The sequence below is a fragment of the Vigna radiata genome, chromosome 6, assembly GCF_000741045.1.
Source record: "Vigna radiata var. radiata cultivar VC1973A chromosome 6, Vradiata_ver6, whole genome shotgun sequence".
NCBI lineage: Eukaryota > Viridiplantae > Streptophyta > Magnoliopsida > Fabales > Fabaceae > Vigna > Vigna radiata.
In genome coordinates this window covers 30,228,632-30,253,530 of record NC_028356.1, presented here as the reverse complement: position 1 = coordinate 30,253,530, position 24,899 = coordinate 30,228,632, and the positions used below count along the sequence as shown (strand labels likewise).

Sequence of the window (24,899 nt, the reverse complement as noted above, 5' to 3'; positions counted from 1 at the left end):
ATTCTGTGAAGAGGTGGGTCAACGAACAGAAAAAGGAGCTAGCAGAATGGAGAAGAAATATGCAAATCAAGATTCGCATAAAGGGCTCAGAAAAAAGTAAGAAAACTATCAGGAAAGGAAAGAAAGAGGGAGAAACAGGTAGGGATGTTGTGCAAGATAATCTGCTAGACATCAAGAAAGCCAAGAAACTTTCAGATGGAGGAGAAAATTCAACCAATGGAGAAGAAAAGAGAAACAAAAGTTGAGGTGTGTATGTCAAACCAGTGAAGAAGGGGGAAGAATTGTTGAGGCTTGCGGTTAAAACAATGGTGTCAGGGAGCAACCCAGTTGAGGCTGTTTACTGAGCAAGAAAGGAACTTTTGCAAGACATCAAGAAAGGCAAGAAATTCTCTGAAGAAAGAGAGTACTTGGCTAATGATGAAGAGAAGAAGGAAGAAAGAGGTCCACAGGGCGGTAAACCAGATGAAGAACCACTTGTCCCATGGGTTGAAGGAGTGGAGTTGTCCATAATTGAAGGGAATGGCACCCAGGGTCAAACAACAAGGACAGCAGATGTTTTTGAAGTTCAGAACATCAAAGGATCAACAAAGGTTCACGCAACAGTCAATAATATGGAAGAAAATGTAGTCCAAGGGTTCAAGACCTAGCATCAAAAATCCAAGATTAGGAGTGTGGCAAAGTGTGTTGAAATATAATGTATTTTCTAATAGGTTTTTTAGAATGGGCTTTTTAGAAGCTTTCTGTTTTGCCTTTTTTATGTTGATCTACTATCCCTTAAATAGGGTAATATGGGTATTAGGAAAAAGTGAGCAGTAATAATAAAAACATTCAGTTTCTCTTCCAATTTTAAGTAAGTGAGAATTCGAAAGTAGATGGAGGTAACCCTGTGAATCATTCAAATCTAGTTGGATCTTCATTTAATTTTCCTGGAACTGGATTTAGTAATGATATGTGCTTGAAGAAAGTTTTTCGCTTTCAGCCATTCTCTAGTTATACTGTTAAATCTAGTTTTGTTGGAAATAAGGGAGCAGCAATTGCCGAAAGGGTTGTTGTTACAAGAACAGATGAAGTCAGAGATGTGAATTTGAGAATTTCACAAAATTGGGCTAAAAAATTCCAAGAAGAGTGGAAGTCACTGGAGGAGGATCTCTCATATTGATCACCACACCCAAGTCCCCAAATTTAAAATTGCAAACAGTAGCAGTGGTATTGCATGGTTTGACAGCAATAACAGGGACTGGGAGTGGGAAATATTTCATCCAAAAATTCAAGACATGGTTGTCACAAACATATAAAACACCAGAAAACCAATGGCAGGAATATTTCTTTCCAGGGCTTCAATATAACGTTCAGAGGAAACAGTTTAGGGTTCCAACCTTGAAGACAAGGTTGTTTTGCAGTGGAGTGTAATGTTAGGATATAATGTGTGCAGAATAAAAGGAAATAGATTAGGAATTAGTTGTTAGTTGGTTAGTTGGTGGGGCCTTTATAAGAAGGTAGGGAGGTCTTGTGTCAGGATACCTTTTGGATAATCTTGTAGATTGAGCTTTGGCTCTTTGCGAAAGAGAAACCCTTGGCAGAGGGAGTGCTCTCCTATTCTTGTATTCTTTGGTTACAATAATAATACAGTTCTGTTTCTAGTAATCTGGGGAGTGAGTACGTGCTGTTTTGAGTGATAGTTAGACTTCTTGACTAAAGAAGCCTAACATAATGTGTGGTGAGAGAAAAAAAAAAACCAACAAATGCAGAAACCATGCCTCAATATCCTCAGGAAACTACATAGGTTCTATATCATCATAAATGCCACCTTCTTTGAAGACAATCCATGCTCTACCATCACAAATACTACAAATGCTCCCCAGACAGACAGAAATCACTTGCCTCACGTATTGCATACATTTTGCTCCTATCATTACTATACCTAAGGCTTTAGAGGTTTGTTTTAAAGGCTAAGATTTCCCAATGTGCAACGTGCAACCTCCCAAGAAGATGATATCAGTTATCATCACAAGCAACAATAATGCCAAATTTCAGCTAATGAACGAATTACTAAAAAACTGGAATTGTTCATCTTACGGTCGTAAAAGGGATCCTGAAAGTTTTGTTTCACCATTTAACACTCCTAATTTAAGTGGCATCTGATGATAATAACTTGGTATATAACGAAGCACAATGTTATCAAAGGCCAAACTTCCAGAAAAATTGACGTCTATCGCGGTCTCATCCTCCTCACCCTGAGAACAAAAGATTACATATTAGAAGTAGGTTATAGAAATTCTAGAGACCAAATATATTTACCTATGGGAAAGCAGAATATAGAAACAGATATCTACACACTAGCTTTTAACCAAATAAAAAAACCTAATTTCCATATTAGTATAATGAAACAACAATACTTTCATTTGCCTCACTTATCCAATATTTCATACTTGAATATTTCACCAATATGTATATGTGGCGCATTTTAAAGAAATTAGAAAAATCTACATTGTAACAGTTGAAATAAAAGAGAAAACAACACAGGCTGAATCCTTAACACGTATAGGGCACATAGGGTTATCCATTTATAAATAGAAAAATACAAAGAGACGGGTCTAAGCATGCTACATCTAACATTCCCTCTCAAGTTGCTGCATATAAATTGTTAGAATATGTTTTATTAGCTGTATTATTTCTGTCAGAATTGTGCTTTACTAGTTGTATTGTTTCCTTATTTAGCAAATTACAATTATAGTGTATGATGGCAATATCCCTATGTGAGAAGTGGACTTTAAGCCTAACTCAACCCCACAAAACCAGTTTGTAGGGTGAGGTTTGCACCCACTTATATACACTTAAATTGCCTTATCTCTAGTCGATGTGGGACTTCCAACACACCCCCTCATGCTGAGGTATATACATCTCGAGCGTGGGATTAGACTTTTTAATGGGCCGATAGCGGTCCGATAGCGAGTGGAACAACATGCCCAAGGACAACAGAAATCGCTAGGATAGGCTCAAATCATGGCTTTGATACCATGTGAGAAGTGGACTTTAAGCCTAACTCAACCCCACAAAACCGGCTTGTAGGGTGAGGTTTGCACCCACTTATATACACTTAAATTGTCTTACTCTAGTCGATGTGGAACTACCAACACCCTGAATCATAGGGATCTGGTTGTCTAGGCGATATTATTATACTTCCTAAAACAGCTTTCTAGCCTTGTATATATGAATTGTATTCTTAGCATAATTTAAAATATCGATTATTCTACCCTAAATTGTGAGATAAATTATATGTACTAAACTTGTTACAAATATATTCAATTATATGTCCTTGTAATGGGTGGAACAATATACTCAACAAACAACAAACCTCATTAAAATAGACTTTAATAATTACTCTGATATCATGTTAAGAAGTGGACTTTAAATCTAACTCAACTCTACAAAACCAAAACCGACTTCTAAGATAAGGTTTTCATCCACTTATATATTCTAAATTAGCGTTATCTCTAGTTGATGTGGGACTTCTAACACCCTTCACTAAGCTCTTAGCTAATTTCGGTATTCATCATAGACTTATTTTTCCCCATGCACATCATCAAAATGGAGTAACTAAAAGGAACACAGACACATTGTTGATTTGGGTCTGACTCTATTGCATCAAGCTTATCTTCCTCTAAAATTTTGGGATTATGCCTTTCCTACAACAGTTTACTTATTAAAAGGCTTCCAACTACCTCTCTGAATTTTGCTATTCCATATTGTGTTCCCTTCAATAAAGACCCAGATGTCTCATTTCTTGAAGTATTTGGGTGTACCTGTTTTCCTCTTTTAAAACCTTATCACTCTCACAAACTTGTTTTTCGTTATGAGGAATGCATATTTCTAGGTTATTCTCAAATCCATAAAGGCTATAAATGCTTGTCTTCTAGTGGTAAAGTTTATATTTCCAAGGATGTTCGGTTCAATGAAGATGAATTTCCTTACACTTGTATTTTGCCAATACCCCTAATATTGTCACAAATTTGGATCAATATTATAATTTACATCTCAATATTACACCCACTCTTTCATCTCCTATTATGTCACCTCCTTGGTGGCTGTTAACTCATCACAGATTTCAACATCTTCGGAATCTGTTTCTTGTACTGCACCTCATTCAGCTACTAATGAAGGTTTTACCTATCACAGATTCCATCTTCAGCATTTGTTTTTTGTACTGCACCTCATACAGCTAATACTGAAGGCTGTTAGGATGTTGTTTTCTGCTCCACATTCATCCCATGCAGACTTGATCTAAGTCTAGTATTGTTTCATGCAGAATTTTTCCTTCCATGTTACTTTCTCATTCTGAACCCAAAACTATGAAAGAAGCTCTTAAAGATGCTGACTTGTCTGCAGCAATGCAACAAGAATATGATGCTCTTATCAAGCAACATACTTCGAATTTAGTTCCTTTACTGTTTAACAGACAGCCAATTGGATGTAAGTGGGTATTTCAAGTTAAGGAATGGCTCTATTAATAAATACAAAGCTAGACTCGTGGCCAAGGATTTTCATCAAATAGTTTTGACTTTCAAGAGACATTCTCACCTGTAGTAAAACAAGTCACCATCAAAATTGTTATTACTCGTGTCACCTATGGCTGGAATTTATTTCAGTTGAATGTTAATATTGCCTTCTTAAATGGTTTTCTTGAAGAGACTGTTTATATGGTTCGGCCACCTGGTTTTGAAGTGGAGGATAAATGCTGGTTTGTAAATTAAATAAAGCTCTATATGGTCTTAGGCAGGCCCCTCGTCAGTGGTTTCATAAATTACAACACACGCTACATCAGCTTGGGTTTGTTAGCAATACCTGTGACTCTTCTTTATTCTTTATATAATCATCTCTGATACATTTGCGGCTCTTATTCAGTCTATCACAACAAAACTTCATGCTGCATTTTCCTTAAAATAAGGGGACAGCTGGATTATTTTCTGGGTCTTGAAGTCAAATATATGTCTGATTCATCTCTTATCATGACTCAAACCAAATACATTAGAGGTTTGCTAAGCAAAACAAATATGATTGAGGCTCATCCTATTTATTCACCAATGGTTAGCAATTGCAAGGTTTCTAAACATGGCGTTGATTTGTTTTCTGATCCAACATTATATAGGTCAGTTGTGAGTGCTCTCCATATGTCAACCATAACCCGTCCTGAAATTAGCTTTTCTGTGAACAAGGTCTGCCAATTCATGGCCTCCCCTCTTGAATCTCACTGAACCATTGTGAAGCGCATTTTGTGGTATCTTAAGGGTACCATCTTTCATGGCCTTCATTTTCAAGTTGCTTCTCCTCACTACTCCTTTTCTTTAAAAGCCTATTGTGATCTTGATTGGGCTTCTGATGTTGATGATAGAAGATCTACATCTAGGGCAACCATTTTCCCCAGTCCAAATCTCATCTCTTGGTGGTCTAGAAAGCAACAAGTTGTTGCATGCTTGAGTACGGAAGCTGAGTACAGAAGTTTGGCTTAAACTTCTGCTGAGTTATCCTGGATTTTTGCACTTCTTACATAGTTGCATGTCAAGTTTTCTACTCCTGTTCTATTGTGTGATAATCAAAGTGCGGTCTCCATTGCATGTGGAGATTGATGTATTTTGTTAGAGACAAAGTCCTGGCCAAGTATCTGCATATTTGTCGTATTCCTGCCCTTGATCAGTGGGTAGATGTTTTGACCAAACCCCTTTCCTCCACTTGGATTACTTTACTTCGTGCCAAATTCAATGTGAAGAATTTCTAGTTTGATAAATCCCCACCTTGAGTTTGAGGGGGGCTGTTAATTAATAGTTGTTGTTTACATCTAATAGTTAGGGGTTAACTGTGCTATAATCAATGGTCAACTATAGTCAATAGTTGACCATATAGTACCATTGTACTCTGCATCTTGTAGTATAAAATATAAATGTACAGAGTTCAATTCAATAAAATCAGTTCAGTTAAACATGTCTGTTCTTTCTCTTTCTCACTCTTGATCTAACACACCCCCACCACCCTAGAAAAAAAAAACAAAAATGGTCAAAAAGTGAGTGTATATAACAGCTGTTCCACCCTAAATGACGATGCTATGCTTCCTAGTTGTTTAAAGTACGGCATATTTAAAAAACATTATGACAATAAAAAAATACAAAAAGAAAAAGGCTCTCAAACAGACCTCTGGGCAAATCCATGCATTCCCAGCCCCTCGAATTTCACCACCATCTATAAGGCATGCCCTAATTCCATATAAATCAGCAACCTACAATATGCAGAGTAAGTGCCACCACAGTATAGCAAACTCTAATAATAAAGCACTAATCTAAAGATACCCATGCTAAATTATTAACCCTGACAACTTACACAGTTATCGGTGTTGAAAGTGAAATTAGCAGATACATAGGAAAATGGTACACGATCAAATGCTGCCAGTGCTCCAGCTTCCTTACTTGTAGCAAGTGCTTCAGATGCTACAGATGCAGTGGTATCAGTTTGTAAATAAGAGAACGTCCTAGAAACCATTCCAGTGCCAACAAATACAGGTGTATCCAGTGGGCCTTGACAGTTAAATAGAGCAGTCACTGATCCTGCCAACTGCAATTCAAAAATAAAAGATTTTGAGATAAGAGAAGAAGAAAAAAGTTAAAATTGATCTAGGGATTTTCTGTGATGACATACAAATATGAAATAGTAACAAAATAAGGGATCATCAAATGTGCAAAAGTTAAGTGTGCATAAAATTGGTTCTTCATATTTATAATTAAAAATTGCAAGAACATGTACATAATAACATGCCCCCCCTCCTCAGACACACAAACACATTTTACAGTTGACTGAAAAATTCCCTGTGTGATCTGGTCTGGAACTATTTTTACTACCCTTCATTGGTATCACCACTTTTAGCATAACTTCATCAGTCCCACACATGCTGTGTTCATAATTAATGTAATTATTGGTTATAATACACTCAAACTATTTTCCCACAGCTGGTACCAACTCCTAACCAATGATATTTATAATGCTGATGTAGGTCGTTAAGTACAGTAGTATTAAATGGGCTAAAGTCACTGCATTGGTGCTTGAATGCAGTGCTAAATGGCAAAAAGTTCTCACAATTTTCTGGATAGATGTGGGTAAAGAAGCTAGTTGAGGAGTGTCTGATTAAATTTTGCATTGGCAATATTAATATTGATATAGAAGTCCACACTCTCTGAACTTGATCTAAGGGGTAACACCAACTCCCAAAACCAACTCGGAAAGTTAGGATTATCTAAGCTTCAATAGCTACATATTTAAGTCATATCTCTAATTGATATGAATTTTAAGATTAAATCACCACCCTTGAGGTTGCAATTAAGTCTGACTAAATTTGGCATTGGCAATATTAATATTGATATAGAAGTCCACACTCTCTAAACTTGATCTAAGGTGTAACTCCAACTCCCAAAACCAACTTGGAAAGTTAGGATTATCTAAGCTTCAATAGCTACATATTTAAGTCATATCTATAATTGATATAACTTTTAAGATTAAATCACCACCCTTGAGGTTGCAATTAAGTCAACCCCTCCTCCCTAGCCTAGGGTTACCATGATTGAACAAAATCATGCGTCTTTGAGAAACTAAACAAGTTAGAAAACAAAACACTAAGGAGCTAAACACAACATCTCAGGACTTTCACAAAATGTGACACTCCCCAATTTACTAGTAACACTGCTTTGGTAGCCGATCATTATTTTGTTTGTCTTCCTCAATCTCCTTCCCCAAGTCCCTAGACCATTGACTTTGTTACAATTGATCATGTATCTAGTATTCATTATCTTTTCTCTTCCCTTACTAGGAGTGACAATTACTTCCAGATCTATACTATGAGGTAGTGAATGTTGGGTTTTACAGGAATATGAAAAAAAAGCCAGAATATAAGTCTCAATGTTAAGATGGACGTGTGGACACACAATAAGGAACAAGATCAATAACAAGCAATAGCTCCTCTATGAATAATACTAAAAACAATTTTTCTGACAATAATGATATATATAAATTTACAAAGATGTATTCGTGTGACATTGAGAAGAGGATAACAAAAATTTAGGTCAAGAAGATTTGAACATATGAATGCATACCACTGACAAGCAGAGTAGATAACATTTAGATTGAGCCCAATAACATTGGTGAATCATGTAGCCAACCTCACCTACTAGGAATGTTAGATATAAGTTACAATATCTTATGTTAGTTACAATATCATGTGTATTTGGATTAGCAAGATTTTCCTGCACTATTCTTCTTTATAAATATATTATCCTATGTGTATTTTCAACACAAAGGGAAATTAATCCTATATCTAGTTTTTATTATTTCCACAGGATAAATTGTTGTATTTGTAGATAGTGCTTGTTGNCATAATGTTGAATACAAATGCAGATTATTCCGAAATAATATTTTGATTTTACTCTATCAATTCCAACATATTCAAACTTTAAAGTACTAAAATTAGTGCACGGAACTAAAGAAATGTACCGGGAAGAGAAGAGGTTTCATCTTAAAGGTTCTCATCAAAGCATTCACTTCAACACCAGGAACCTGTATATATGACCAGACAAAACATTAATGAACAGATGAAAAGAAGCACAACTATCTACCATCAAATTAAATAAGGTATAAATATGAAAAACTCACTATAAAGAATCCTTATGATCATAATATCTCATTATGTATGTGTGTCTGTAACTGTACAGAGACCACTCTGGAAATTCTCCATTTACAAACCAAATTTTCTTATTCCCCAAAGAGTTGTACACTTTGGATACCACAGGGCTTAATGGACTATGGCNGGAGTAGCAGCAAGACTAATTAAGTATGCTGTCAGTACTACCAATAATCGCAACAGAGTGGAATATGAAGGACTTACCGAATCCGACAGGAAATACATACTTTCAAATTTCTAAACTAAATTTGAGAATGCATAAATTTTAACTATAGTTGGTTCCATGGCAGTGGCATGCTGTAGAAGCATCTTAAGGTGGTCAAGGGTACCACTTTTATAATTACACTAAAACAAAATTCCTTTAGCACAAAATGAGGTGGGTCTATGCTCAATCCACAATTCAAGCCCAAAGGACTTTTGTGTTAGCTCAATAACTCAATAGTTAATTTTTGCAAAAATAAACTCAATTAGAAATAATATTAGTATGAGTGCGGATTATAGGAGAATTGTACACTCACCGATAAAAAATGCTTGGCTATTTCAAAGGATAACTTGTAGAAAATAAAANATCAACTTCTCCAAATGAACTCTCATACAAAACAAAAATTATATTTGACTAAGTTACAATTTGTGTTTGTGAGCATGCATGAGAGAAAAGTACCTGACACATAAGATGAAACTCTCCTTCTTCAGGATGAATGCCAAAGTCTCCTGATGCTTCTAAAGGAACACTGCCAAACCAGCCACTTGCATTGTGTAAAAATATTCTTTGACCACGAAAACATAAACTCCCTGATATGTTCTTCAATGACATACAAAAAATAGAACAAAAAGGGGGGAAACAAATTTCAGTTCATGGCATGAAAAATACTCAGCCCAAACACAAATCAATATGCCTAAATACTTCACATGTGTGGTACAGAAGTCATCAAAAGTTATACCAATGCAATCCATAATGGTAAAAGAATTATTTCATTAAGATAAATACAAAGGTGAAGATAAAAGACACTTCTCAAAAGTGAGAATACAAATATAAGTAAATCTTAAAAAAGAGAGAGAAAATTAATAAGATTGCAAACATGTAAATAAACAGATAAAAAAGAAGCACCCTGTATGATCATTTACGAAATACAATCTATTAAACAAAACAAAAATTATCAAGAGTACCAAGGAAGTGTTAACCACGTAAATTGAGAAGAAAAGATACAGCTTAGGTAGAAAAAGAAAACTAGAAGTAAAAAAAAGGATACGCTAAACATTACTTCTGCCATTCAACTCGATGCAGGGAGCCCTTGTGTAACTCAAGTAAATACTTTTCATATTGAAAAGGCAATTCTATTTTTTTCTAGCAACAGTTTCCTTATGAAATAAGCAATTATTGCCTTCCACTCAATAATACTGGAACTAGATCCCATTCCCATGTTACAAGCAACTATGAAGTGTGATAGAATATTTAGCCACGGATAACTGTATAACATTATATAGATATTGTATGCATACCCACATGCTGGACATGATTACAACAAACAGTTGATGACACAGTATAACATTATATAGATGTAGCTTACTACTAGCTGTTAAGAACTGACAATTAGACACAGTAGTAACATAGTTTACAGGTAAATCTACCTATGTACAAAGAAAATAAGAAGTTGTATATGTTAACTATAGTGTATATACTAATAGCTATACACATTTTCCTATTTATAGGCCATTTAATCATATCTTTAACAACATTATCCAGCTTACTTTAATCTATAGGCTGTAAATAATGGTCCTCGATAGATATATGTGGTCCATCATATCATCCTTCTAATTTTAGTATTGTAATGGCACTTAACCAATAAATAGCATATTTCAAAATTTTCATACGACATCAAAGCATATGCTGAGTAAACAATATAAAATGCAACACTTGAGGTACTTTTCAAATAACACCAAGCCCAATCACATTGAATAAGGAATACCAAATATAGAAAAGAAGAAACTCCGAGTGTCCTAAGAAGAGAGTATAGAAAGTTGTACTGAAAAAGATGATGGAGCATCCAATGGCTGGAAATCCAACCCTATCACATCAAGTTGTCCATGAAAATTTGGAAAAGTCTCCCCCTTGGACATGCACAGGTGAACCTAAACATAAGGTAACAAAAAAATACATACCCTGTAAGAAAACTTGGCATTATACATAGATAATTATAAGGGTGAAGAACTGGCGGTAACATGACAAATAAAGTTCCACAGTAGAATCTGAACCAAAAAATATAGGACTTGTATCCCTATGAAATAAAATGCTAGTTCATCAAATAATATACTAAAGGTTTATTTATGTTTCAGACCCTAAACTTTGAGGTAAATAAGTTACCAGTCCCCCGAATAAAAAAAAGTGTTTCAGTACCTTGAATTTAGTAAAAATATGGTTTAAGTCTCTTAATCCTAAATTTGAGGGACTAAAACAGTATATAAAAATTTAGTCCAATCCCTCAAATTTAGATTGGGCAGCAGTGTTTTAGTAACGGTTGGGCGGCAGTGTTTGTTGTGTTTCTTCAGTCATCTTCTTCTCCATTGAGAAGGGTTCTCTACCTTCACGGCTTTATGCCACCACCAATGGGTTTTTTCTTCCCTTTATTGTGTGGCACTGATTGGTCCTTCTTATCGTCGTCTCCGTCGCTTGTGCCGCCAAATGCACCGACACCTGTGACCTAGACCTGTTTCCATCATCTTCTTTCTCCTCCATTACGAAGGGTTCTCTACCTCCACCAAACGATTTCGCCTCACATTTCATGACCAAGAACTTTCATCCCTTATCACCAATGGGTTCTCACTTTGTTTCTGTTTCTCAAGCAACAGTGTTTCATTCCGCTGCTACCACAATCGGCGCCGGCACAGTCAGTCATCGACGCAGTCAGTTGTTGTAACCTCTGTAGTTTGTTGTTGCCGCCTCAATAAGCGCATTTTCTTTGGTCAAGATTAAGAGTGTCCTTGTGAAGTGCACTAGCCGTCATTTCCGTTGTTTGCCGTGAGGGGAAATATTTTTCAGCCCCTGTAGATAACTTTCTTCTCGGGCTAGAGTTTAGCCCGTACTTCTTGTGATACATTGTTAAGTATCACTATTTAGGAGTAGTCCAGCAGAGAACTTTGGGCCTCCAAGCTGTCTTTGGCCTTTTGATGCCATCATAAGTCCCAATCTTTGGTGTTTTTGGTTTCTACCAATGCTTTGTTATAATAGCTCACTGAGAGTTGTTCTTTGAGACCGCCCGCTGAATTAACTCTTTCGAAGTTATGAGATTCAGATTTGTCCCTCGTACGGATTGGTTCTCACCAGTTCTTCCACCTTCACGTTCTATCGTTCAATCGTGAGGAAGAGAAAGTTCCAGCCGTTGCAGGGTAGTGTAGTCCCTACAGGTCTGTTGTTGTTAGCCTTTGTAAGATAGATGTTTCCTGAAGGCTTGTTGTTGTTCAGGGCAGTTAAGTCCCTGAAGGTTTGTTGTTGTTTAGGGTAGTTAAGTCCCTACAGGTTTGTGGCTGTTAGCCTTTTAGTTCCAGCCGCTGCAGGATAGTGTAGTCCCTGCAGGTCTGTTGCTGTTAGCCTCTGCAGGACAGTTGTTTCCTGAAAGCTTGTTGTTGTTCAGGGCAGTTAAGTCCCTACAGGTTTGTGGTTGTTAGCCTTTGAAGGCCTCTCATATGTTACTCATGGAAATCATGTTCTTGAAGTTTTGTTGTTGATCGCCACTATTGATGGCAATCCAGTCCCTGCAGTCTGTTTTTGTTTGCTTTTGTCCATTGCTGTCCAATTTGGTTTATTGACGTTCTCTACAATTGAGTTTGACTATTCCAAGCTTGGATCATACAAGATTGTGTGATCCAGTTTAAGGGAGAGTGTTGTAATTTGAGATAATATCTTTAAAATCTTTCTAATTAGAAGAAATAGATACATAATCTTTTATTTTATTTTATTTTCCTAGATTTCCTAGTTTTCCTATTTCTCTTTTTAGGAGAATTAGATTATTACAAATAGAGGGTATGAAAATATATTTTTTATGATTGAGAATAATAAAATAAGTCTTATTTTCAACTTTTTAGGAGAATTGGTGTGAGAATGTATTTTTTATGATTGAGAATAATAAAATAAGTCTTATTTTCAACTTCCATTCTCTGCCAATACAAATTTTAGCTTTTTTTTATGCTTTGATCAACATTTTGCCTTGAACAATTTAACTTGAGCTAATATTACCCAATGTTTAAAGAGCTTACTTTTACATGCAAGTAGCCTGATTTTTTTTAATATGTAATTGTTATCTAGGTGTTATATTTCAACTGCTATGCAGCTTCCGCTATTCACACTCAATGCTATCCATTATATGATATAGCACAATTTCAACTTTTCATGGCTTTCCATCGTCCCCTTCTGACAATATTGGTTTTAGGCATTGTTTTGACAGAAGAAAAAAACAAGCAATGTACTGATTATAGAAGAAAAACAACAACCAATCATTCACATTTCTCAAGTCGCTTTGGCTTTAACTCACTATTGTTCCAGTCAGGAGGCAAGTCTTAGGTCTATATAACCACTAAACTAGTCACAAGTACTATACATGCCAAATATATCTATGTAGATGTTGAATTTGATATTTAACATCATAAGTAGGAAACTTAGTGTTTAACTCAAGAAAAATCTTCCTCAAGTATCAAATAGAATAGAAAGGTAAATGAACTTAAGTTAGAAAAACACCTCGCCGCTAGCCCTCCCTTTAGACCAGATAATTGGAATTTCAAGGATCCTTTCAAACAGCTGCACCAAAATCAAGCCAAACAAACTACATAAGCAAATTGTAGAAGTTAAATGGCAAAGCAAGTAATGATGGACCATTAACTATTATAAATGTTACCGGGACAAAAAGATTATCGATTTTTAAATTAGCATGCCAATTCTGATCAATAGTGTCAACAAAAACATTGGCAGACAACCAGCCTCCATCTTCAGATATAAGATCTGATCTCCAAGTATTACAATTTCCACTCAGATCCACATGTATGCGACTATAGTGATTTTGGAACTTTACATGTCCATTGACATTCTCCATCTCCCTAAAAACAATAGTACAAAATCTTCAATTCACAGACCATCACTATTTGGTTACAATATAAAAGCATCATTTATATTGTATACAAGAGCTGAGATTATAAAAAGATTGTATTGAGATTTAATGAATTGAAGACTGAAATTGGGTTAGAACAATTGATTATTTTCATTATAACTCTTTCGCTTTCTTTAGCAGTGCATATTTATGGAAATTAGGCTAAATATCGTGTTGATCTTGCAATATTCTTCTTTGATTATGGGAATCCTCTTGTACAGCTCTATCACAGATATATACGTATGAAAAGCTGGCAGACTCTCCCAAGCATGTTTCTGGCTCATCTGCTGTGCTTTTCTCTCTGTTTTAAGTCTAATTCATGTTACAAGCACTCATCTCACAACAAATTTATGCAATATAATCTAAAACATTATACTGAAAATATCCAAATCGAAACAAACAAATTTATTCTAAAAAACCAAGATTAACACCACTCTTATAGAATATTAAATAAGACTTAATGAAGTTTTAAATCTCTCATAAATTTATGTACTTTCAATTGAGTCCCTTAAACATTTTGTGTAATCGATACTCAATTTTTAAACTTTTTCAATTAAGTCCATGCCATTTAATTTTTATCAATAATTGGGTGACATGACTGTTATTTTGTCTCATCATCTTGCTTCCTTTTATTCACATGTTAAGAAATGTGAAGTTTTGTAATTAATAAAACAATATTACAGTTAATGTGAAACAACAAATGACTTTTATTACTTTAATTTTTATATATTAATCACAAAACCTCACATTTCTTAATATGTGGAGACAAAGAAGCAAGATGACAAGACAAGATAACAATCACGTTACCCAATTAACAAAAAAAAATAAAAAGATGGGAAAATTGAAAAAGTATAAAAATTGGATACCCAATAGACAAAAAAAATTAATAGAGATTCAATTGAAAATACACAAATTATAAGGGGCTTGAAACTTAATTAAGCTATTAAAATATTACATATCAATTAAGACTGTTTAGTTAGTTTAATTAACAATATGAAAGTGAGTTAACAAGATGATATATATACCTACATGACAACCTAAACTAGAAACCCTTATTATGTAGTTATACTAACAGTCTACAGATTCAATTTTTCAAGATCAATAACGTAGAGTAACTAAACACTGATTTTAGTTCAGTGCAATGATATAAGGAGTATAAATGTGGTCCTGCAACAGAAGCGAACTTCAAGTTAATCCCTCAATATTGAAAAATGATATCTAAAATATCCTTTCTGTTGTATCCAGAAAATAAATGTAAAAAATATCCTTTTTAAATGAGCATAAACTTACTCTTTTAGAAACAAAATTCAAAACTTTCAAGTTTCAAGGATACACCACAGAAAGAAATTGATTTTACGATTACAATTATGTCAAAGCTCAAGAAAATAAAATGGCAAAACTCAACCTCAACTAATGAGCTAAAAACAATCATGAGCCATAATTACTTGATAAAAACAAATATCAAGACTTTAGATAACATATTATTAATGGCAGCATGTCTATTGTATAGAGCTCAATAAGAAAAAGCAAAATTAAATTATATTCTTCAGCAGCTTCAAATATATCAATATGCACTGGTTTGATTGACATACAGAAGAAGGTAAAAGGAAACTAAAAATATATAATTAATAAATGCTTGAAAGAAACACATGAATAACTGGAATAGGGACCTATAATATAACATCTTGAATTAGAGACTTTGAACATCCAGTGAATAGCACTTAAAGGATGTTCTGTCCAATACAAAACACTAATTCTTCATTCTTCTAGATTTCTGTAAACAAAGATGGCTAATTAAATATGCAAAATAGAGATCCCACTACTAAACATACTTGTCAAAACTGGACCGGGCCAGTTCAACCGGAAGAACTGAGAAGTGGTCCAAATCTTCCAAAAACTGGACTTAAATAAAAATGGCCATGACCTGGGAAAACTTGTTAAAAAGTGAAGCATGTGTTTTTTTGTTGTAGTTAGTTCTTTTAAGAGATTTGTAGTTGGTCTTTTAAGAGATCTGAACTTGAACATGGTGTATTAGATTTGTTTACCTTCATATATGAATTACTCTTATTATATGTTATGACTTGTGACCATTTTAAGCGAAATTATAATTTTAATTTTATAAATTTATGTGTACAAATTTATTTTTGTTAATTTTTCTTCTTATATTATATTAATATATAATAAAAATTAAAATAATAGTATTTTATTGAGACCAGTTTGAATTTAGTAGAACCTTTGAACCCTGAAACCATGCCTTCACTGGTTCGGTATCCAATCCAGCTACTTAAAAAATTTTGCTACTAGAATTGTCATTGTCATACTACTTAAAAAACTGAAGTATTAGTATAAGCAAGTTAACTATCAAGATGATATATTTCTGAAAGAACGCCCAACATAACATGTACAATGATGTACACAATATTTAAACCATGGACTCATGAACTGGTGTGTCCATTACTTCAGCTGTAGACTGATTTTAAATTAAGAGGTAATGATAAGATCAACTCTCACCTAACTTCCTTGTCACCATATGCAAGCAGCATCAATGTTGCACCTTTGAAATGAACTGAATCCAATGTAATAGGCAGAACCTTTGTAACACCTTCGGACTGCACAAAATCTATCCCATCAGCATGTTCGGAAACAATATCTTCAACTCTCAGACCCAGGACAGACTTCAACTTTGCAAAGGGACCAGAAAGAAACCAAGATGTCAACTCTTCCATATTTCTTAAAATTGATGTTAAGTCAAATTTCACAAGCAAGAGCTCAAATGGATTTTGAAAATAGGTTTCCAACTGAGAGTTAGGCTTCACAAAACTCAAATTTTCAGATGTCAAACCCCGTTGCCCCCCTGAAGAGCTGTCATTATCATCCAGATGACTGGCAGCAACATATGGTACAAACTCCTCATTTTTCTCTTTAATACCATTTGGATTAGCCGGTTCTGCAACATCATCACTAGATTGCAAATTTTCAAATTCACCCTCTCTTGTGTGTAATGTTGGATCACAAACTAAGTTTAAGTAATCCGATTGAATGCCAATATTTTCATTCACTGAATGAGGCAATGCCAGATCTTTGAATTGTGTTACACTTTGGCTATCATCGCTTCTTTTTTCATCACTTCGTTTTTCATCACCAACAACAGGTTTGGCATTTCTGTCAACCTCACTTTTCACCAAATGCATATCATGACTCATAAAATGATAACATTCAGAAGGCGACAAAGGCTCCCCAAATTTCCATTGTGATTGATTACAAAAGTATGCATGAGCAGCTGATGCACTACGTTCAAACATTCTCTTTTTGGTAGCAACACCAGATGCAAAGATGCTACCCCCATTAGCCTTCCTCTTAAACTTGTGTTTCCTAGGCCCGGATATTACTCTGGACCAAAATCGAAGTCCGGATGCAGGAAATGTAACTCCAAATGATTTTTCCAAAGCTGCATGCTTCGTATCATAATTAACACCTTTGTCCATCAACCTATGATCGTGCTTCCCATCATTCATGCAGAAAAAGGGCGCAGATGCAGTTGACTCCACGGAACGAGTTTCCATCTCCTTTAAACCATCATCACCTTGGGACTCACCACAACTCCTCTCAGAAACAAAGTACCCCACCTCAGCAGCTTCCTTAGCCGCATCATCCCTTTCTCTTTCCCAATGAGCCAAGGCTTCCTCTCGTGCAAGCCTCCTTGTTCTTGTACGATAATCTATGCCTTCTTCAGCCGAAAAACTTCTCTCCCTGACTTCTTCATTGAAGGGTATTCCCAACCAAGTAAAGTCCTTCTTCTGTGCTACTAAGAGACTTGGATGCGACAAAACCGCATCAATCACCAACTTTCCCCTCCTCAAACTCACAAAGGGGCGGAGACGAAGCTTCACCGTGGGAGCCTCGCCACACGAAAACTCCTCCTTGTGAGGCCCAAATGAGCAAGATTCCAAAGTAATGCTCAACGGCGAAAGTCGCCGAACTTTGCCAAACACAAGGTCACGCTGAATGTGCTCACTGATTACTGAACAAACAGAAGGCAACAAATTGGCCTCAATGAAACCCTTTGCTTTATTCTGGCCATACCACACCAGCATGCACACTCCAGATACAACAGCAGTGCAAGCAGAAGCCCTTATCAAAAGCAGCCCCTCTTTCCACAATGGTGTCAAATAACTGCTCAAAGCCTCACTCCTAAAATAAGGTTCCCTGGCACATTCTAACCTCGACCCACCTCTCAAAATCAAGTCTTTTCCCAAAAACCCCGCGTTTTGCCCAGAAAAAGCTGAAAGCCGTAACGCTTGGCTTACCAAACGGCACCGTCTTGGGGACACGCAGCACGTGCAATTGCAAAGACCCTTCTGCGGCAACTTCCTTCTCTCCAAAAGAAAAGGGTTTCTCTTGCTGGTGCCGCTTTCCCAAGTGCCATGAAGACTTGTTCCCAGAAACAAGGTATGGTTTTTCAGACTCATTATGGGGTCTCATCTCAGAAGAATCATTGAAGATGGACACAAATTTCGACTCCCTTCATCACCAGCGCTTTTAATTTTGAGGGGCACGCTGTGGAAGTGTGAAAAACGAAGCGAGTATGGAGTCTGAGAATCTTGGTTTGTGTTGTATTGCGTTTTGATAATGGCTACCGTACGGCACTCTCCAGATGGTTTCGATTGGGAGAAGGGTTGAAATTGTTTGGCTCTGTTTGGAGGGTAGAAAGGTAAAAGTAAAAAATTGGATTTCAAGATCCCCACAGAGATTTAAAACTAAAATACAATTTTAGTCTCTTCAAAATTCCCCTAAATACAAATTTTATGTGTTTTCTTTGTATCAAATTAAAATTTGTCCAATTTTTTATGTAAATTATTTTAATGAAAAACTATCTAGCAAACCCTATTAGATGAACTAAAAACTATATTAAAAATTAAACTAAAAATAATTAAAAAGATTAAATTTTTTATATTATATTTTTGTAAAGATATATGTATGAAATACTATTATAATTTAAAGCATTGAATTCTAATTATTTTGTCATAAACCTAATACATTTTACGAAACAATTAATCGAGATCAAAATGACACATGTTAAATTTGCAGGGACATAAAACGCACACAAATTATAAGTATTAAAATGAATTAGTGACATTTTAAAGTGAACAAAATCATATTCTACCCAAAATTTATTTATAACTGCCATCACCCAATTTTTAAATTAAGCAATGTTAACATGTTATCTAATTATTAATAAAAAATTATACATATTCGTCAATAATATATTATTAGATCTCAGCTCTCTTAAAAATCCGAGTCGAGTGGGATAGCTGGTAGTATGTCTGGAATTTCAGAAAGTGAAGAACAAGTGGCAGTAGACGAATGGACTGATCGGTTTTGGAGGTCATATTTAAAGTGGGATTTCAAAATCTGGTGCCACTTTCTGCATGCAACTTTCTTCTCCAATCTTCCAAACCTCCATTTTTCTCCTCCTTCTCTATGTAATTTCTTTTCATCTCTCTACAAATTCTAACATTTTCTTTCCTCCGATCACAAATCAGCCACTGATTAGGCATTTATGGCGTCAAGAGCTTTAGTTTGCACCGAACAAGTTATTGTTCTAAATCTGGTAAGTTAGAATCCTTCTTCATCAATGAGGTTTTGATGCATGCAATGCAAACATTGTTTTGGTTTGCATGTGTTATCCAAGCCTTTTCTTAATTTTGTTTTTGATTCATAACAATAGGTGGATCTTGTTTCATTAATTCGAACGAGTAGGACGTCTTAGATCCTGGTTTTTATCTCAGTACTGCTGCAAGAGCTTAGTATTTCTGGATACAGAGGTAAGGAAAGCTTATATAATTTAGTTAGGTTTATCTGTTTTGAATTCGGTGGATGCTTGAATGATATTAGGATTGATGAATTGGTTGATATTGTGATGTTGCATGTTTGAATGAGGGTGTTTGATGAATTGGTTGATCTGATGATATTGCATGTTTGTTGAATGAATTAATGCTTGGTAAGTGATCGAGAACTAGGTAAAAATAGGATTATTCTTAAACTCTGCTAAATTCTGCAGAATTCTGTAATTGTGACCGAGGGTCATTTAGGACCGTTCGATTTTCCTTTAGTACGTACGGTCTTGACTGAATTCTCTTCCGTTGGAGATTTCAGTTGATGACCGATCGATCTTCTATTGGTTAATGTTGAGCGCTCGGTTTAGTAAGGTTATATTGATTTTCTTACGAGTTAGTTAGTCAAGATATTCAAAATAAGTTAAGTTAGTTTCATTGTTAGTTTTATCGTGTATGAAAAGAGTGCTAGGCATATTATTAATAATACTTCTTTAAATGAGTGTTCTGTCTTGTATTGATACTCGATCTCTTGAAGAGCGTTCGGTCTATACTAACGCTCGGTCTTTTGAAGAGAACTTCATCTTGTATAAAGTGTCCGGCCTAAGGTTTAATTGCTCGGATAAAGTTTGAAAGTGTTTGGCCTAAGCTCAAGATGCTTACCCTAAGGTATAGTATTATGTTTTAGTCTTTAGTAGTTAGCTAAATCTCCTTTGTGTTCGGTCTTAAACGTGTATAAGGTATAACATGATCAAATATGTTGTTTTGATTATTCAATGGTTATGTTTAAATGTTATGTTGGATTTTTTAGTAATTAAATTATATAAGCTTACCCTTATTTTCCTGTCATGTCTTTTATTTTCGTCCGATCGTTCTCTTCACTACAATGATCATTCTAATGGATGTGAGCAAAAGGCAATACTGGCTCTTTGGAGGAAGCTCTGCAAAGCGAGCAGCCGAAAGATAGTGTAGAACCGTTTGATCAATAGATTTAAGTAAATAGTTGTTTTTGTAACCGTTCGGTTTAATTTGTCTTTTGTATAATCATTCGGTAGCAACTATCTTTTCGTACCGTTCGATTTTAAGTAATACGTAGGACCTTTCGGTGTAAGTTATAATTTTGTGAAAACCTCCAGTTTATATACAGTCTAAACTTTTATGAATATTTTAAATACTCCTACATTTACTCTTTCTTTTCCACTATTATTATTGATAACTCTTGAATATATGTATAGTTTAAGTATATTTATGGAAATGTTACATTAGATTTGGAATCTTCTATACCTATATATATAAAAAAGATACCTCTTTTTGTTTACATAATTTTTATTTTTATTTTATTTTTCTTAATATAATTATTAACTAATTCTACAAATAATATAACTGTTAACTGATTTTTTTAAAAGTGCTTATTATTTTGAAACATTTTTTATAACGGTGTCATATGTTGTTCTTTTTTACTCTCTGTTTTGTTTTTTTATTATATTTATAATTTCTAGCATTAACATTTAGTTATTTCTTATTATTTTAATTGATTTTCTATTATATATTGATTTAATTAATTTATATATATTATTAACTTATAATATAATATAAATATTTTTAAAATATGATGTTAATGTGTTGAATTTAAGATAAAAATATGAGGATATTTTTTAAGTTTTATTTACTAAAATTAATCATTGATTAAAATCATATTAATTTAAGATGAAATATTGAAATAATAAATGATACACATAAAGTTATATACTAATTCAAATATAATATAAATATATTTGAATAAAAGTGAGATTTGGAAGTCAATTATCTGTCTTTATTATGGTAACATTCAAAGATGCATAAGACTCATGAAAATAAATACATAGTAATAACTTTTTCTTATATTATTATTATTAGTAATAAATTTTTATGGGTAATGTGACGAATGAATTTATATAAAAGAAAACTCGTAAGTAAAACAAAGAATTCTGATAACTCGAATGGTAGCTATGCTGATGGTCTTGGACATCTAAAAATATTCTAAAATATTTTTTTTAGATTCAAAAAATTTGACAAATATTATTTTGTGATATTTATTTATATAGTTAAATAAGGTAATTATTTAATAATATCAATTAAAATATCTTAAGCTATATTTCTTCAAATTATATTTTTTTTATTAACATTTATCAATCATCAAAGCCTTTTTGTAAAAAAAATTGCAAGATCTAATTTTTGTTGCTTGTTCCCTCCTATTGGCTTAGTCAAATTTCTTCACTTTTCATGTTATGCTTATATTAACTTCTTATAGTCTTGATTATTTATTATTCTTGGATTTATCTTTAAGTTGTCATGAAACTTTAACCAATTTATTTCAAGACCTCAATAAGCTCAACTTAGCTACAACTCACACCTCAAAATATTGAAAGAACATTTATGCAACTAAAGAGTATTTTTAAAATGTTTTTGTACCTCAAAATGGGGGCATTAACATACACTCAACTGACTCTTTTATTTGTTCATGATAATTGTATATTTTAGGATCATAAATCTGATTAGATGAGTAGTGTTGTAAAATCGGTGGTCATCCGGCCTGGCTCACCATAGGTTGATCATTTAGTGAGTCAACCCAACTCGGCTCATTTATCAACGAGCTAAAAAAAATTGAACCCAGCCCGACCCATCACGGGTTGTGGGTTAAACGGATTGGCTCATGAGCTCACTTAATTATAATTTTTTTTAAATCCAAAAAAACTTACAAATTTTTTGTAATTCAAATTTAAATAAATTAACTCTAAAATAATGTTAAACTCCAAAGACAATTCAAAATAAAAAAAATAATAATCTACAACTCAAATGTAATCCAAAAGCAAACCCAAAAAGCGCATAAATAAGTTTATAATCGTGATAATTTTTATGTCATTTATCCATTTACAATATTAGAGCCTTGAATGTATAAATTTATAATATTGTGCCCTCTTGAAACATTTTTTTTCTTTATTCCCATTTATAATACAATAAAAAAATGTTAACTAATAATGTTGAAACATAAAATAATAAATAATTAAATTAAACTGGGTAGGTTGGTAAGTCAACCCAGCTCGTCAAGTGAGCCGAGTTCTAAGTGAGTCAGATTGAAAATTGGCCTGTATAAAAAAAATCATTTTTTTCAAACCCAATCTGGCTAGAACCCGTGGTGGGTCGGGTTAGTTCGCGAATTCTAACCCATTTTGATAGCACTATATATGAGATTGAACATGTTAAGTTTTAGTAAGGGTAGCTACATGTCCATTTGTGTATTGGTTTTCTTGACTATATCTTCCTTGTTTTCTATTTTCCAAGTTACCTCGGTAAAACAACACATAATTAATGCTATGGTAACAACACACAATTAATGCTCTCAACCACTCCAATGCTCATCACGTCGAAGTCCCAAAGCCTTCAACATTCTATTGAAGGTTAAAAAGGAAAAGAAAAAAAAAAGAATAAAAACAAGAGTGACCTTTGGATTCTGGATGACAAATAAAACATCGAAACCCCCAAGTTGTTTGACGTTTATTGTTGGATTAAAAGAAAAAAATTAAAAAGGGGTAATTCTTTGTCTTCTGGTTGACTAATAATACGTTGAATACGCATAGAATTCGACGTAATATTGGTGGTTTAAAATAAAATTTTCCTGAGACGTGTAGAGTCACTGTGACTTATCCGCGGTGTACGCAAGTCCCCCAGGATACAACAGGAACTTCTCAGAAATATTTCTGAGGATCTCAGAACTAGCAAGGAACTCTTAAAAGAGTATAAGAATAACCTAGAATATTTTTAGAGAAGGAAAAGAGAGAAAAGATGAAACTTAGAAGAGAAGAGAATAAGAGAAGATTGAATTTGGTGTGTCTTGAAATGAGAGAAACTCTCTCTATTTATAGAAGTAAGGAAGGAATCAATTAAATAAAATAAATTAAAAAACATTAAAATTTTAACGTTGCATCAATTAATTATTTGAACGTTGTTATTAAAAAGTTAACGTTGGCAATTAAGAAATGAAAATTAACGTTGCCAAATACTAACGTTGCAACAACATTTTCATATTTTGCAATATATTATAACAATCCCCCACATCTTGCAAAATAAGTTGGAAGAAAAAGTTTGACTCAAATAGTTCAAACATTAAAAGAAAAATAAAAATTTTTATTCTGGGTCTCAAAGGATATAATGCATCCGAGCTAGTATAGCAAGCTATATGAACCAGTCTTAGATCAAGAAACTTAACACACAGTGTAGTTGGTATAGCAAGCTATATGAACCAAAGACACTTGACGCGTGTTAGAGGTTTATCAATACAATACACCCCCAATATCCTTGTTGTTATCACTGTGTTGCACTTACTAGGCCATGCGCGTGCCCGATATTCATGAGTGCTCTAGAGATCATGCCAAGATCTCATGCAAGCGGCCCCACTTGACACTCATATAGGTGATTTCATCAAGTGTATGCTGCAAATCATACACCACCCATAGGGGATATGAAATCATTAAAAAATTTGTTTAAGCTAAAATTCTTTCACCACATAGAATTTTAAGAACAAAGTTTAACCTCTCAAAAATGCAGTCTTTAGCACTTTCACACACACACCATAGGAAGGGACATAATTGATTAAAATCAATTTAGTGCTATCAGAACTAACAAGTGACTTGTTTTTACCCATATGAACCTTATTCATGGGATCTCCAATCACAAAGGTTGGGTTACCATCACTTGTTTGTTTGCAAGTGGCTTAAGTCTCATTCCCCTCGATGTTTCTAATATCATTTATCTTCCCAGGGGTTTTGTCAGAGGATCCGTTAGATTCCGTTTTGACTTCACATAATCAATGGAAATAGTTCCGCTCTTTAGCAGCTGCTTCACCAAATTATGTCTCAATTGTATATGTCTATTATTTCCATTGTAATTCTTGTTTTTAGCTATAACTATTGTCGATTGGTAATCACAGTGTATTGATACTGATGGGGTTGGTTTCATTCCTAGTGGAATGTTCCCTAAGAAGTTTTTCAACCACTCAACCTTGTTACCAGTCATCTCAAGAGCAACAGACTCAGATTCATTGTTGATCTTGCAATAATAGTTTGCCTGGCTAATCTCCATGTAATCGCACCACCCCCAAGTGTGAATACATAATCACTAGTGAATTTTGTCTCATCTGAATCAGAGATCCAGTTAGCATCACTGTACCCTTCTAGTACA

The 24,899-nt window shown here is 34.3% G+C and overlaps 1 protein-coding gene across 3 annotated transcripts in view; it reads right to left on the bottom strand.

The window, feature by feature from the left end:
• LOC106764580 overlaps positions 1–18,530 on the bottom strand; it is a 44,639-nt gene extending 26,109 nt beyond the window's left edge. The window contains exons 1-9 of one of the 3 annotated variants that reach the window (XR_002668270.1): positions 16,360–18,529; positions 13,600–13,798; positions 13,443–13,502; positions 10,739–10,843; positions 9,375–9,515; positions 8,527–8,589; positions 6,370–6,600; positions 6,185–6,268; positions 2,077–2,234 (exon numbers count right to left, since the gene is read on the bottom strand). Coding sequence is in view for 2 of the 3 variants with exons in the window: in XM_022782429.1 (XP_022638150.1) it covers positions 2,077–2,234; positions 6,185–6,268; positions 6,370–6,600; positions 8,527–8,589; positions 9,375–9,515; positions 10,739–10,843; positions 13,443–13,502; positions 13,600–13,798; positions 16,360–18,317 (2,999 nt within the window). In the remaining variant the exon portion in view is untranslated. Of the gene's footprint in view, positions 1–2,076; positions 2,235–6,184; positions 6,269–6,369; positions 6,601–8,526; positions 8,590–9,374; positions 9,516–10,738; positions 10,844–13,442; positions 13,503–13,599; positions 13,799–16,359 lie in introns of all 3 variants that reach the window. The other 2 variants (XM_022782429.1, XM_014648846.2) reach the window with 2 other exon arrangements.
• Positions 18,531–24,899: the final 6,369 nt, after the last annotated feature.